Source organism: Cyrtonyx montezumae, unplaced genomic scaffold (genome assembly GCF_038088225.1).
Source record: "Cyrtonyx montezumae isolate F1298 unplaced genomic scaffold, pur_monq_1.0 scaffold_9, whole genome shotgun sequence".
NCBI classification, from domain to species: domain Eukaryota; kingdom Metazoa; phylum Chordata; class Aves; order Galliformes; family Odontophoridae; genus Cyrtonyx; species Cyrtonyx montezumae.
The window spans coordinates 1,608,503-1,624,731 of record NW_027072100.1 but is presented as its reverse complement, the minus strand read 5'-3'; the positions used below and the strand labels follow the sequence as shown (position 1 = coordinate 1,624,731).

Sequence of the window (16,229 nt, the reverse complement as noted above, 5' to 3'; positions counted from 1 at the left end):
ACTTCTGTATTAGGACTGGCTACATCCTAATTTAAAGGAGGGACAGTTTAGTAACAAGTTTGCCCTTAGATACCAGCCTTTTAGAAAGAAGCCACTTCCAAAATTTGGAGTTTTGGGAGACTTCATTTCAGAAAACTAAAACGGGAGAAATATCCATCCTATAATTCAATAGAAATTATTCCCTTCAGAATATAGTTAGATATAGAAAAAAAGGTCAGGCAGTAAAGCCACCAATTAAATTATGTGGTATTATTAGCTGGGGAATAAATCTATTCTGCCTGCAGAACACACTCTGTTCACATGTGTGTGTATTTAAGAGACATAAACACCCAGGCTTATGAGGACATGTGTCTTTTTCCAGTCATATATGGCACTTAAAATTCATCAGGTAAGAGAAGGAAACTTTAATGTAGAATATTTCTTGATGGAAAATGCTACTATCACAATTTAAGGAAGGATGAAATGAGATTACAAACCCACATCCTGCAAAAAAGTATAAAGTAGGTACACTGTGTCAGCATCAGAGAATACTCTGACGCTGACAGGGAGAGCAGCAGGTATTTACAGGATGCCTGAGGGGCTGCAGGGAACACAAGGATTCAGAGTGCTGTAGGTGAACTACAGCCCTTCTTTGCTGCATCATTAGCCGTACTAGGAACTATTGGAAATAGACCCATCACCTCGTTTCCACAACTACGGGACAGTGGAGGAGTTAATAGTGTTAACAGTCCAAGATGAATCAAGGCAACCCTATAGTTCAGAGTCATCAACAAATTCCAGTTCAGTTCTCAGTATGACCTACCTGATCCTAAAAGATCCTCCAGTCTTTCAAAGTGTAAGATATGAGATATTATCCAAATAAATGGTTACTTCACTTTGTTAGAACTATCCAAACTTTCATAGAATCACAGGGGTTGGAAGGGACCTCCAGAGATCATCAAGTCCAACTCCCCTGCCAAAGCAGTTCCCTACACCAGGTTGCACGGGTAAAAGCTTACTGGTAATCTAGCTATTCCCTCTATCAATTCTCTGTTCAAAGTATGTTCTGTACTTCAAAGCATACCTGAAGTCCTAAAGCAACTCCACTTTCTGTATAAGCAGCACAGTGTAGCAGACTTTTGGAACACCAGCCCTTAACTAAAGATACCAACATTTTCTTAATGATCATTCATGTACAAAGGGACAGCAGAATGACAGGTATAATAAACCTAACTGCAGTACAATACTGGACAGCCTCAATTGCAACACCTACTTCACTTGTTACAGTGACTTCATTACTCATGCATCATCCGTAGTATTTTGGGCACTGTTGTTCAAAAGCATAACACAGAGAAAGGCAGTTCACAGGGCTCATTCTGTTTTAGAGAAACTCTCAGAAAGTTCTCTGGGTATCATCAGAAAGGCACTGAGAAAGTGAGATAGTATTTCACCTCTTACAGACTACCTGTCGCTGTCCCATCCTCAACACCATAACATCCAGCCGGTCTATCACACCTGTCAGAAACTACCTTACCTTACAGAAATCCACTCACCAATATGAGATCCACATGGTCATGAAGTTATTATTCAAGCCACAATGTAACCGCATCACAAAAGCAAGTCCAGAAACACTGAAGAACCAGTTCTGATCACACAGGGTTAATCAGCCCACAAATGGTTTTACACATGCATCGGTGTACTGTTTTCAAGGCCAGCTCAGTAGGTTAACAGCTTTCACAAACTACAGAGAAAAAGCTAATAAGCTCTCCAGAGACCAGAGCTGAGTCTGTGCAGTTGACTTGAATATCTCAACACCATGCAAATATAGCCAGAAGTGCTGGGGGCAACAAAGCAAAAAAAAAAAAAAAAAAAAAAAGACAAAAAAAAATACAAAACTACACTGCTAGGTCTGTGTACAGACAGTTTTGGTGAGGACTGACTTGAGCTAGGTCCTTTGCCACAACATGACTATTCTTAGGGGTTCTGAACAGCGCAATTAATTGTGTAGGCATGCAGCACCCACACCAGTGTGGTCTCAGGTGCACCCTTATCTTGCTGCATCATCAAGGGACAGAGCTAATGGTAATTGCTTCCTGTTCCTACTATTCCACTCACCCAGACTGCTCTTCTGGGAATGAGCTGTGGTCCTGGCTTAAAGGTTGCCCATCTTTAATTGAAAAAGGAACAACTCAGGAAAGGAAAACCCCATTTTCATCAATCTAGTTTGATTAAAAATAATAATTATTATTAAAAAAGAGGGTGATGTGAATTAAAAATTGGATAGCTTTGCATTGTTCCACGTTTCCCCTCTTTTAAACACATATCTCTCACCACTCACTTGATGCCACAGCTGCTTGCCATCAGTCCCTTCCATGTGTAACTAGTTCCCTAACACAATGAAAAAGCAATGCAGCAAAACACTGAACTAGTTTCTTACAGCGATCTAAACACTTCAGTAGATATGGTACTGATTGATATTTCTGATATTTCCAGTCCAGAGCACAAGCAAAGAGTTCTTGCAGAGCACAGGGAGAAATGGAATAGTGAGCCTTTTCCTGTTGGCCACTGCTTCAGCTCAGCTACTCATGGAACTACAGCCTAAAGCTCTTCTACGTCAGTGTAAAAGGTCCCTGTCCACTCCATCCAAAGCATCTCTTAGGGGAACCACCTTTTAAACACAGATCACATCACGTGCCTGTTACGTTTTAAAGCCAATCTCATAACAGCTGCAGGTAGAGAACTGTAAAAGAAACTCCTTACGTCTGTTTTTGTATCAAAGCAATGGTTTCTTTGGAACCACAGTCAGACTCCAACACCACAGGATTCTTATAACAGCAATAGGCACACCACACACTGTCAAACTGAGCAAAACAAGCTATTTTCTTATGGAACAAAGGTCTCAAGTGTATGCACACAGATTCCCCCCAGGTGCAGAGTTTGAGCTGGACTGGCTACAACTCACACTGTAGAGCAAAAAGAAAAAAAAGGAGCAACAGTGACATACTGAAGAAAATGGAGAAACTTGAGGGAAAGATCACCTGCTGTTTGTGATACACTTAAAGATGGCAGCTCTGAGAATTTTCTCTTTAAAACAGGAAAACAATGCCAAGAATACAACTGAAATAATTTTTACTCAGTACTGAGCCTGAAAATCCATGGCAGATAAGAAAAAACACCATATCTCTTACCCAGATGCATTTTGAAATTCCTTTAATCTAGAGAAAACATTTATTCATCTTTTTAGAATTAATGCATTACACAGAGATAGCGAAACAACAGCTAAAAATAGTAACACCTCTATTTGAGAGGCAAATATGATGAACAAGAGAAAGCCTGAGAGGGCAGACAGCTGGGAGAGGTGTCCGCACAGCAAAAACGAGGTTCTAGTTTTTTGATCACTAACGAAGACTCCAACTGCTTACAGAGTTCTCTCACTTCTACAACCTCTGAAACCACATCAGAGTTTTGGAAAACCTTCTGAAAACCACTGGAAATTTTTGCAGCAGTAACACCATGTAACAAACCACCGTCAGTAAGCTTTGCGCTAGATGAACAGACAAAGATACGCCTTCAGCTGATCTCTCAAGGCAGAAGTAGTTCATCCCTATGGTGGTATGTTGTAAAGCCAATAAGAAAGCATTTGATAGACCAGGAGGTCAGAAAACAAGACAGGTCCAGGTAGCAAGTTTACTACAGCCTGGATTCCACTGACTTAGGAAACGTCTCATATAAAATAATTATTTAAATTTTCCCAAGTCTGAAATATCCATCTCCTCCAGTCATCAATCTGGATTTGATACTAACAAAAACAGCAAAAAGGTTCTTCTGCTGTTAGCTCAAACAAAAACTAACAACTGTGCACAATAAGGAATTCATCTCAATTAAAGCTAATGTTCCTATGTACTTAGAAGGACTTCTGTCTACTGGCTCTAGACACACTCTCCAACCAGTCAGGAGATATGTCCTGGTCTAATCCTGTCATGGTTAGTAAAATACAGGATGTTTTCAAGTTCTAGCCAACTCAGACATAAGGAAGAGAATCAAGCAGAACCCTGAAATCTTAGCTGGCCCTGTATCATTAAAAAACGTGCAGCAGTGGATTGAGATGGTTCTTTCATACCTCTTTCCTTTTTATACTAAACCTTCACAGAACTAGTCGTGGGACAGATAGGACACAGAGATCATTGGACCACAGGGGAAAAAAAAAAAAAGGAATAGGCATTGAATTCCTTGTTTATCTCACTCTTGGTAACAAAAAAGGTGATACTCTTCCAATTCCAGGATATTCTGAGTTTTTACCTATCCCACCCTTGTTATTCATTACAGGACACAAAATATAATCCAGACTCCAGAAACTGCCCTTGCACCTTCGCCCCTTCAGAGCCTTATGTAATGTTGTAGCACAGACAGCTTCTTGTGGGCCATGCACTGCTAGCACCTGACAAATCTAACTGCTGTCTTACTTGTAATTATATTCAATTTTCATCAGCATTTCTCTTATCAGGGTAATACTCCAAATTCTAATATCATCAAATTCACAACTTACTGTTAAAAAACTCCTCGTAGTCAGTTTTCTCCACACAGCATGTGTACATGCGCAAAGCTGCTACCTTAATTTTCTGAAGAAAAAAAAAAGACAATACACTTAAAGTATTCACAATAAGAGCTAGTGAACACTACTGGTTTTGTTAAACACATGCTTCCATCTTCTAAAAAGACTTCTGAGAATCACAATCACTTGAGATTTTCAAGAGCACATTAATCGTATTATCTCCCAGGAATTAGAAAAGTATGATTTATCTTGCCTTGAGGCAAAAAAACAAAAAAAAGCAGAACACAGCTTTACAACTTGAACAGCCTTCTAAATCTAGTTTAATATAATACTTACATTACAGAAGAATAATTGAAATGGCTTTCTCTACATAAACTCCCAGTTTCCTCCAATAATTTTAACTGTTGATGTATACAAAAGTGTTGTGTATAATTTAATTTTTAAGAAGTCATATACCAGACATACACCAACAAAGCTTCAAAGAGAAGGAAATAATCCCACATGACGAATGATATGAGGTATATTTCAGGTACTTCAGAACTTAATTTTGCTCATGGCTTGCCATTCCATGAGAAACACTTTCAGCGCATCGTGTATAAACAAGATATATGTGCTGAAGCTCCAAAGAGAACAAGAAATGAGAGTAAAGATCTAAAAGAGAAGAGAAGTCCTTTCCACTGATCTCAAGGGAAGCAAAAAAGAAATAAAAGACTGGAGGCCAGGAAGAAGTTCTGGGTCAATTTGGCTGTTTGTTTTTAATCAATATCTATTAAGGATTGTATCAGTAATCACTATGCTACAGATGAACACCCTATACCTGTCAAATGACACTTCAAATTACCCAAGTATTATGTGTATATCCTCCAACCAAGATAGGAAAGTTACAATTGACCAGCTGTGGAAACACCAGAGCTATTATTTTTTTACTCAGTGTTTACAGGGTTCTGTCAAAAATGAAGGATTAGAAGCTTTCTCAACAACTGAGTGCATGTCTAAAATCCTTGCAGCAAAATAATTTACACCATTTACTGGAGTTGTGAATATTTCCATTTTAAAAGAAACACTGCCTGGCCTGGGAGCAGAGATCTCCCTCGTGAAAGCCACTGCCCCAGAACAGGCATTATGAGACATTAAAAACCTATTGTAAAGAGCCATTTCTGCAATTCAGCCTTTAAATTAGGCAAGTAACACAGGAGAAACTGGTGAAATTCAATCATGGAGATTTTGGTGTGTAGAAGAGGCAAGGGGGAAGGGAGAAGAAAGTGGAAAAAAAACAGAAATATTAAGAAACTTCCCTAAGATCTCATAGAGAGCTCTGGCAAGGCCAAAAATGAACTCAGGTCTCCTGGGCCCTAACCACAAAATAACTCTCTTCAAACCCAAGTTCCCCAGCCAAAAGCAAGCAGTAAAGAGAAGCAATTAAGGAAAACTCTGAATCAACACTTGTAGCTAATGAGAATCTTTATTACAACAATATGCATACAAACACATGGGAGAGAAACTACTCTCTCAGGAGGTTTAGCAGCACCTGATAAAAGCAACTGATGTTTAAACAAAATAACTCACCCCCTTAAGATACGGTTATCTTTTCTTTACATTTTCTTTGAGGGACAACATGCAATAATCAACTGCTTCAGATTAGTCTCAGAGAATGTCCACTCTGCCTTACAGGTATTCAAAAGCAGTCTTTTGATTTAGGCACAGCTGGGCTCAGCCCTCCCCAGTCATAGCATCATGCCACCTTTCCCTGTAACTGCTTTATACCATGTCCTGGTTGAAAGCGAAGTTCAGAATTTCATCTCTGCCTTTTTCCTTTCTACAGATGGAACTGAAGCTGTTCTACAGAACCGCTCTCATTAATCACTGTTAACAACCACTTTAGGAAAAGACTGTTTAAAAAGCACAGAAAAGAAGGTGTTTTGGTGACTTTGCCCCAGGCAGCTATGACTGAAAAGCAACACAAACAGCACTGTCCATCTGGGATATATACTCCTGCCACAGAAATACAGAAGACTGAAAGAATCAGAGGGCTCACAAAAATGAAAATACAACAGAGATCCAGCAATAGAAACAAGTTAAACTAGGTCCTCTTCAGCCCAGTGGTAGGCTCAGCTAATATTGTGTATTCAGACTACAAAGTCACAAGTGAATGGGAGAACATGAACACAAACCCCAAGGAAAAATCACCATTTAAAAAAAACAGCTGAAAACAACTGTACTTCTTCCCACAGCATACACTTGAGCTACTCAACTCTGTGATATAGGGCACTATGGACACTATAAGCTTATGAGAGCTTTAAGTGCAAACAAACAACTTTATAGGGGAAAATCCAACAACAGACACTACAGAAAAATGCTTATGCTGTCCTGAAATAGATAACTGCTGCAAAGTAGGGGAGTACACGATGAAAGTACCATTATACAATTTTCCTGTAATTAAATTCTTTCTAGTTAACTACTACTGGTCATTTATCTGACATGAGATGCTGCCCTATGTGGATGTTGCACTTACTTTAAGATAATAAAGCTGCTATTATGACCCTTGGTGCACCAATAAAGAGGAAAATAGGATATCAGAAGAAATTTAGGAAGGTTTAATTAAGACTCTACAAACCAAATCCAATACCCCTGCTTATGTCAATAACAATACACTATCCAGGGCAGGTTCCAGCTCTGGAATTCCCACATTACAAAGCAATAATTTACATGGGTAATAATTTGAATTTTTCCACATAATTATTGCTCCTAACATAAGAAAAAAGAATTGGTTGTGGGTTTTTCTGCTTATTTTTGTTTCTTAAGAAAGCCAGAAGTATTAAACAACCAAGAAAATGATAAATAAATGCTTTACCCATCTGCTGTACTTCAGAGGGCCTGTGAAACCCATTGCTTCTATTATCCTTGTGAAAGGACCCACTTTCTCTTCAGATGTCTGCACAGAATCTTTTGAAGAAAGTTGCTGCAAAAAAAAAAGATAATCACATCAGTTTCAGCAGTTAGATCTGACAGATCATTTTAGGCAGGCTACAGGCTTAATTGAGAACAAAACATACACAATGAAGTTTCCTCTGTAGAACAGTATCCTGCTTTTCTTACTTGACATTCCTCTATTTATGAATACAAGCATTCCACTGTAAGCTCAGGCTCTGACTGAATAGAAATCTGCTTTCTAAAGCAGTGCTCTTATTCTGGATTACCATATTCTTTCTGAATGATTGCCTTTTACTTGAACAGATAAAATGAGTAAATAAATCACAGAAAGAGAGCAAATAAACAGTAAGTAAAATAAATACAGGTCTTTTCACGTTCTCTCTTTTATTCTCACAGACGTATTTTATTCTAGAGTACTTATGTATTATATAAACCAAACAGCTCTCCTTAAAATTAATGAAGCTACAGGAACCCACTGTTATAACTGAAAAGCTCCACCAGATTCTTATTCCTCTTGTAGTTATTTTCAATTTTATATGCAGAAAATCTAGATCAGAGAAATATTCAGCCCTCTTCATGTCTGCAAACATAAAGGTTTTACCTGTACATCTTAAACAGCACTAGACTGATAAGAAATGTCCATGGCATTCTGCCTGAAACACCATGGCAGCACTGAACAACAAAATGTAGTTGCCATTTGTACTCCAGAAAATAATTTCTAATGAACCAAATATACTTAATTCCAATGAATTCAGTATAAGTATTATGTTATCAAACTAACAAGTGAATCTCCTACATATACTTGAGGAATGCAGCTGCAAATCATTTTCATCCAATAAAGTTCCCTGACCAAGGAAAGTTAAATTGCTTTGAGTTGCTAGAATTCCACAAAGCACCTCCTCCTAAATCATGAACGTACCAAGAAAAGAATTTTCTTAGTAGGGAAGCAATTCAGGGACGTAAGAACTGCCATACATGGCCAGAACACTCAGATCCATTCCCTATCTCCAACAAGGACCAGCTGCAGATGCTTGGAAGAGACACTTAGAAGAGTAAAGAAATACTGCAGCTCCCTAGGGTGTACCCTTCCAGCTCTTAAGATTCATCCATGTACTAAAAATCCACGTACACATTTATTTTTGGAAGCTACAACGTCCACACCTCAAACAGATTCTGAACCTCCACAGCACACTTCTGGTACACCAGATTCACTGCTTTGTTCTGTATAATCAATTCTCCCCTAAAATCTCCCCTAATCTTACGTCACAGAGTGTCTTCATAAGGCAGGCAGGCAGCAAAAGGATACATTCAATGGAAAACTTTAGTCCCAATAACTACTGTCACACCAAGCTCACTAAATCAACTTCCACATGAATTAAAATGACACTAAGTCCCTAGAATCCAGGCACATCAATTTTACAACTTGTCTCTTGTCTACAAATGCATTATGAAGCCTCCTTTGGTACAGACTTTTCATTATGCAGATGAAAATAAGTTAAAAGCCAACATCACCATGATTCAACTGTTTTAATCCATGACTGAAAAGTATAAGGCTGAAAAGCAGCCTTTTGCTACAAACTCCTATGATCCTTACTCCATTCAGAAGTCTGACTAAACTAGCACAAGAACTGCAGAGGGGCTTAAATTAATTCACTGTTTAAATTAAGCAGTGAATTCTTTGTTCAGTGTATGGACAGAGATGTACAGTTCACCTCAACAATGCTCTGACTGAAGCTAAATGCAATTAAACAGTCACTTAGGTGTGTATAAAATCAAAGAGAAAACAAAACATTTTTGAAATCTTCTCCTTCAAATTTAAACAAGCTCATCAAAACACTGAAAGGCACACAAGCTCACCCTTCTTGCTCAAGACATGAAAACTGAGTGCAAACAAAAATCCTCTTCATTTTAATACAAAATATAAAAAAGAAATAAATGGAGTTTCCCTTTAATTCCAAACCACTTTTCTACCAGGGGTAACTCATCAAGTTCACATTTCAAAGACAATTCATTCAAAATAATAATACTGCAATCCAAAAACTTAAACTATCCTGTTGTAAGACACCTCCCCTCTGCACAGATTTTTAGACCAAGGCTATTTTAATCAGGAAGTTCCCTTAATCCTCCTTCTACTTTTGTATCGGAAAGGGCTAAAAGAGGAATACATCAAAACCAAGTCCCCCACACCCAGCTTGAAGACTTTACTGCCACTTCTGGCTCAACAGATCTATCATCTTACCATCCTCTGCTCTCCCAGATCTGCCCTCCAAGTGGTATTTCTGCAAATTTCTACCCCAGGCAGGCACAGTGACAAGGGTATGCACCAGCTTTGAGAGTCTGGATTCTACTCTTAGCCCAATTCATGATGTAAGTGGTGCAAGCCATTTTGTTTGTTTCAGTTTTGGTCTGAAAAAAATGTTTGGTTTACTTCACCAGCTGAAAGTCTGAGAAACTAGATTAAAAAAAATTTGAAAACTTGTAGTTAAGAACTAGATGCAGAGAGCAGTAGTTCTTTACTTCACACGTCCCCTTGTTCATTTTAACTACCTATGTCAAAATAAGCAATTCAAATTCCAAACATTTCTAACATTATACCAGCAGAATACACCATCAGACATGGTGATTCATGCTCCAGAAAACTTCTAAACCAAGACAAAAGACAATAAATACAAGAGATGCAGATACCACAAATTAACAAAATAATACAGAGAACAATAGAAGTATGACAAGAATTAGTCTTTATTAATATCGAACATGACAATTTTTAGTTTAGCAGATGGCAAAACTTTTGTTACACGTTATCTCCAAGATAAGGAACCAGGAAACATCTTATCTACTTCCAGTACATATGGGCAACTTCTGCATTTCCTTCTTTGAAGGTAAGAATAGAGTATCTGCCACCCATGCCACCAGTAACTACTCTCCTTAATTTACCTTCCTCCCTTATTGGGCTTATTATAAGAACCTTCACAACAAATAATCCAGCTGTGATTTGACTTGACCATGCTAGCACTTCATTTTCTGGAAAGCAACAGAGCATTTCTCAAATCACTGGACCCATGATTAATGCTACACTGAACCACTTGACACAGATTAATCAGCTACATGTTTTCAAACCGTTTTGTTACCTCTGTCTAATTCCTAGCACAACATGCCCCTCAATAACAAAAACAAACTCTTCTAACCTTATTTGTACTGTAAATCAATCTATTCTGATGCATTTTGGTTCCATTGGCTTGAATCAATCCACCATAGGCCTTAGGCATCTGGAACTGGCCCATCTTGCATCTCTAGTAAAAATGACAGAAGAAAGAAAGAAAAAATTGAAGAAAGAATTGTTTAGTAAATACTTAACTTTATTACAGTGATCTTTACTTTTCTTCCAAGCCAACTTGGTACAATTCTGAAGAACTTTATATTACAAAAAGCACAAATCTATTACTGTTACAAGCAGAATGGTTCCTGATGCTTAATGCTTCAGGCTACATATTTTTTAGTGTTCTAAAAATGTACTGATGGAACGGTCTGAAAGAGGTCTCACAAAAACGACAACTTATCTGCCTTGATTTCCTCACAATTACCATTTTTTAATATTTTAGTAAAGAATAATTCTTCCTGGCCTGGCAGGAAAACACTCTACGCTATATTTATCTGTAGCTTCATGGTCCATTCAATTGCATTTGTGTCCAAGACCTGAGCAGAACAAATTACAGAGTAACGGTGGTTGCTTTAATATCTACATGGCACGTGATTCATATTACAAAGCTACTATACAATAAAGAATAACATCATGTAAAAGTGAGTGACATCTCTGTGTAGGAAGTGGGACACTGCATAACACATCTACACTATCTTTCCATCTTACTCAGATTAGTGGTCAACTGCTTGTGAATAAATTCAAACAAATTAAATATGCTGTTTCATTCAGTGTAGTCATTCTCAGATGTCTACTAAAATGAAAATGGTAGCTCAGAGTTAAGTTTAACTTTATCAGCCAACTTGAAAACCACTAATTTCCCTCACTACTTCCAACACCACTCTTCCAGATACAATATACAGGAGAAGAGGAGGCTTAATCTCCTCTGGCTTCATTGTAGGCAAGAAGGAAACACTCAGTCATCCCTTAATTCTGTTCAGATAGCCTGCGTCTTTCCACATTTGCATTTTTTATTGCATTCTCATACATGGGATTTTAACCTCCAACTATTAGCTGCTATTAAGTTATCTTATGGTTAGTTTACTATGGATAGACACAATCTGACACTAGAAATGATACTTCAAAACTGTGAACAGCAATATAAAGAGGTGCTTTTATACTGAGACAATACAACTCAATTTTGTGCCGTGCTAAGTAAACACACTATCAATATGAGAAAGCCTAAGGCTACTCTATAGCAGAGAAACCCTACATGAAATAAAATGCTGGCAACTAACTGCAAATGTGACAAACTTGTAAGAGCTGCTTTGGAAAAATGACATCTTCATTTCAATCTTGGAATGTAATCTACTCAGCAATTTCATACTCTAACCCACTAGAAGACTACATTGGTAGAATGAAAACTGTGTAAGGGAGCTCACTCTTTCAGCACCAAAGAGCTTTTAAGTAGCCTTGATATTTCAGCAACATACAGTGAAGCAAGGAGAGCACTTCTCTGGAAGCCTCATAAAAACTATTACAGATATAAACACATGTCAGTTCTTGCATATTTAATGCACAGTGATACCCTACCTGGAAAATACCATGAAGCATCCTTCTACACTGGCCTTGGACAACAGCTGTCTGCAATAGTCCACTGCAAGCTGCTATCCATTGAGTTACTTCAGCCTGGCAGCTCTGGAACAAGAAATACAAACAATGAAAAAGAGGATCCTAATACTCAAGAAGAGCTTAACTGTCCTTGTGTTTCCACAGGTTTCAGTTATTTAAACAAAAACCCTCAGATTAAATTCCAAAATTGCATTTGACAGAAGCATAAATTTTGACTATAAAAAAGTCCCTCGCCCTCCAATGAAGTCATGCAAACAGAGCATGATGGCAGAAGCAGATCAGTCAAAGGAAGCGGTGAGCTGTCCAAATCATAAAACACTCCACGACATGTTACTTGTTCCACTGACTCAGTGATCTCCAAAAAGCACTTAAACACTCAGCTTCTATACATCTTCATCTTCCTCAGGCATTAATAATTTTTATTATTATATGTCATAGTATTTTCAAAGTATATGTTGCCCCATCCCAACAAATTTAAGCAAAAAATATTTTCTTTAATAGGAATTAGAATCAAGATGGAAAAGAGACAGGGTTATCTTTGCATCTTTCATTTACTTGTCATACTCAAGCTAGTACAATAAATGTCTCCTTCATACATGATCTACATCAATACTGGAAACAACGTACGTATTGCTAGAGACCAAGCTTTTTTCCTAATAAAAACAGCATTATGTTTTAATGAACACAAAGTTGATTAAGAGTTTGAAGCATTCAGCATGTGAAGAGAGGCTGCAAGAGCTGGGACTACTTAGCTTTCAGGAAAGAAAACAGCAGGGAAATGTTGTCAGTGCGCACAAATAGAAGACGAGGGGAGATATGGTCAAACTCTTCTCAGTGGTGCCAGAAAAAAGAAAACAGCTATAGCAGATCTGCCCAAAGACTAGGACAGACACAAATCAAGATCCTGCTTCACTTCGCTGCAGAGCCACTGCTGTCCCTCAGGTACAGTCACTGTCTCCTGTGGCTGCTACTCCTAGTGCTGCACTGCTAAGCTACAACGGGAATTGCAAAATACTGCAAGAGATGCACTAACACTAAAAAAATAAGGGATATTTTTAAAAGAGGATAAAAAGGGATATTTACCATTAAAAACATAAGGAAATAAGGGAGAAGTGCGTTAAGGGATCTTCCCTAAGCCATTAATGCTGATGGCAGAACATCATCTTCCATTTAAACCACAAATGCTGCTCTTTATTTATAATATGGCTGAAAGAAAACGTGCCTAGTCTAAGACAAAATAAATTACTCCATGGTAGCCTGCAGCCAGCTGTCCTATCAAGATCCAGGTGAAAGAAAATACCTATGGCCTTCTAAATCCTTCCTGGCCCCTTTTAAGAAAGCCATAGGCAGCAGACAAAGTTTTGTATCTCTTCTTAGGTAGAGAATGGTTTTACCACAACAGAACTATTAACCTAAATGTTCAGAAAATAACCAGGATTGTATCATACAAAGAGCACTTGAGAAAGCCTGAAACTTAGAAAACAAAACTGTTCCTTCTTATTTTCAGTATAAAGAAGACACATTTAAAATCTGAACTTAATTACATTTGATTAGGCAACTATTAAATCCTACTGCAAAAGATGATAGCATGAAACACCACGGATCAGCAATGATACAGCATCACAGCTTGAGCAGAACTACATTAGAAATCCCCTGCCTACTATCTGAGTCCTCCCAGCACTCACTACAGCCCCTGCGCTTCTCTGGTCATGAAGTGAGGTGCTTCAGATCACAAAAACAGCAGAAAATGACAAGAATTTCTTCCAGACAGGATAAAAAGTTCAAGCAGCTTCCTCTGCAATATGAATGCCAGAAACAGCTGAGAGAAGAGCATTGCATGGGGACAGGAAGCCTGGGAAACAAACTTGTACCTTCCAAACTGCAGCTTTTTATTGAAACTGGTGCCCTGGGGTGCAGCTGCAGGGACAACAGCTGAACACTGTGACTCACTGCTTTCCAGCTCTCTGCTCCCCTCCTGCCTGGCTTCTCCCTCCCTCATTGCTAGCAATTGCCTCTCCAGCTTGTTAAAACAGCAGGAAACTAACTTTATATTGCCCCAGTTCTGCTGCTTTGCCGTTAAGAGCATAAGGGACAAGGAAAATGCTGGGGCACAAAGAGATATGTAACAGCACAGAGCCACGGGCAGGGACAAAATGTAGCCATTGAAGCAGGAAACAGGAGCTCAGTTCACTGCATTCCAGTCACTGAAAGGCCTAACCATTGTGAAACCACACCCCAAGACATCAGTTCCAGAAATGAAGTGGATTAATTTCACAAGTGGGCACTACTCCGTGACTACAGGGCTTGCATTCCTGTCATCAGTCTGTCTCCATGTGACAGCATCAGCCATCACTGTGTTTGTGCTGTGGCACAAATCAGCTCCCATTCCCAGGCCCTCTGCTGACACTTGGCAACTTGCTGCAGAGACCTTATAAGCCGACAGACAAAAAGCACGTAAACGCCTCCCAACACCACCAATGGAGATGAAAATCCATAGGAATGCATTTCCTCAGCCCTCGGGCACAGCCCCCACAGCCAAAGCACAGCAGAATGGACAGACAGGTCTCAAACGCAAAGCCCCAGCGGGGAACCCTAAGGTCTGCCACCGCTCTTGTGGGAGCGCACACTCTGAAGGATCGCAGCCCCGTCCTTCTCCCGGTGGAGCGCTCGAGGAGCGCGGGACGGAGCGCCGCGTGCAGGGCCCGTGGTGAGGCACGGCGCTGCCGGCAGCCTTCACCTCAGGCAGGCCGGTAACGCCAGGACGAGAACTAGCCGCTCACAGGGCGGACCGCTGGGACCGGAGGATGAAGCCAAACAGGCGGGGCCGCAAGCAGCGCACATTCTCTCGGCGCCAGCACCCGCCGCTACACTCACCACGGCCCGCGCCAGTGCCGCCATGCCTCCTCACGCCGCTTCCGGCAGAGCGACCCCGCCCCTTCCGCCCCTCGAGCTGCGCATGCGCAGTGCCGTGATGCGAGAAGGACGCGGTGTGGGTGGGGGGGCTGAATTGGGGTTGTCTTGTAGACCCGCTTCGTGAGGTATCCCCTCGAAGGTCCTGCTCGTGCTCGTCTGCGTGGCGTAGGGCAGCAGCAGTTTTATCTGCCCTAAGCGGGAGGTGGTGCACGCACATAGCGTGGCACAGTGCAGGTGTCCGCACAGCGCCTCGCTGCCAGGACCTGTCCCGCCTCAGCTCGCTGCTCCTGCTGCCACCGGCTGCCGTGGGGCTGCGGGACCGGGCTGCTGCTTCTGCCAGGTCAGGCGACTTATTCTGGATCGCATCCACGTCACCTCACAAATGTTAGCGCTGGTGCAGATGTGAGCAAGAGCAGCTGGGGAGGACGGGGGCTGCGTTTCTTAGTGTGCTGCTGGCTTGAAGGGCTTGGGGAGCTATAATATTCTCCTCTCCTCTTTCCCCACGTATTTATGGGGACGGGAGCTTCTCCAGAGGGCAGTAGAAGCTGTTTTAATGGCCCTGAAACTCCACAGTAGTCTTTGGAATTATTTCATATGTCTCTAAATGTCAGCTCTCGCGGGGCCAATAGAGACACCTGCTTGGGCTTCCCTTCTGCAGTTGTCCCAGATCCCCGTCCACACAACCAGTGCTTTCTGACATGTCCTGGCTCACTGCAGCTTGATGTCAAAATAGGTCTAACTATCTTGACAACGTGTTTATTGAACAAGTTGTTCTGATGTTGAGCAATACAGAGGACTGTAGATCTCTCTCAGAGATGCACTCATTTCATTCGGCTCTTGTGCCTGTTGCCAGTTCTTGGGAAGGTCAGAGCTAAGTTCTGCTTCTTCCTGTTTGCCTAGCTGTCTTCTGTGTGTTTAACTCATAGCAATGTTGAATACCTTTTGTAACAGCCATTTTTTGTGAGAAGGAAACAGGAGAATGCGTACTTGTTTCTGAAGCCTCCTCTCTGCCATGAGTGAGTTAGAGTCACTGAAAGGGATGAAGCTCAAGAATCCCTTTGCCATATAACTGTAGGGTGAAAAGAC

The 16,229-nt window shown here is 40.4% G+C and overlaps 1 protein-coding gene across 2 annotated transcripts in view; it reads right to left on the bottom strand.

The window, feature by feature from the left end:
• LOC136060229 (ubiquinol-cytochrome-c reductase complex assembly factor 1) overlaps positions 1 to 15,150 on the bottom strand; it is a 49,532-nt gene extending 34,382 nt beyond the window's left edge. For both annotated transcript variants that reach the window (XM_065754586.1, XM_065754587.1), the window contains exons 1-5: positions 15,105 to 15,150; positions 12,192 to 12,296; positions 10,648 to 10,752; positions 7,383 to 7,490; positions 4,526 to 4,598 (exon numbers count right to left, since the gene is read on the bottom strand). In XM_065754586.1, coding sequence (XP_065610658.1) covers positions 4,526 to 4,598; positions 7,383 to 7,490; positions 10,648 to 10,752; positions 12,192 to 12,296; positions 15,105 to 15,128 — 415 coding nt within the window. In that variant the 5' untranslated portion in view covers positions 15,129 to 15,150. The remainder of the gene's footprint in view (positions 1 to 4,525; positions 4,599 to 7,382; positions 7,491 to 10,647; positions 10,753 to 12,191; positions 12,297 to 15,104) is intronic.
• Between the last annotated feature and the right edge of the window lie 1,079 nt (positions 15,151 to 16,229).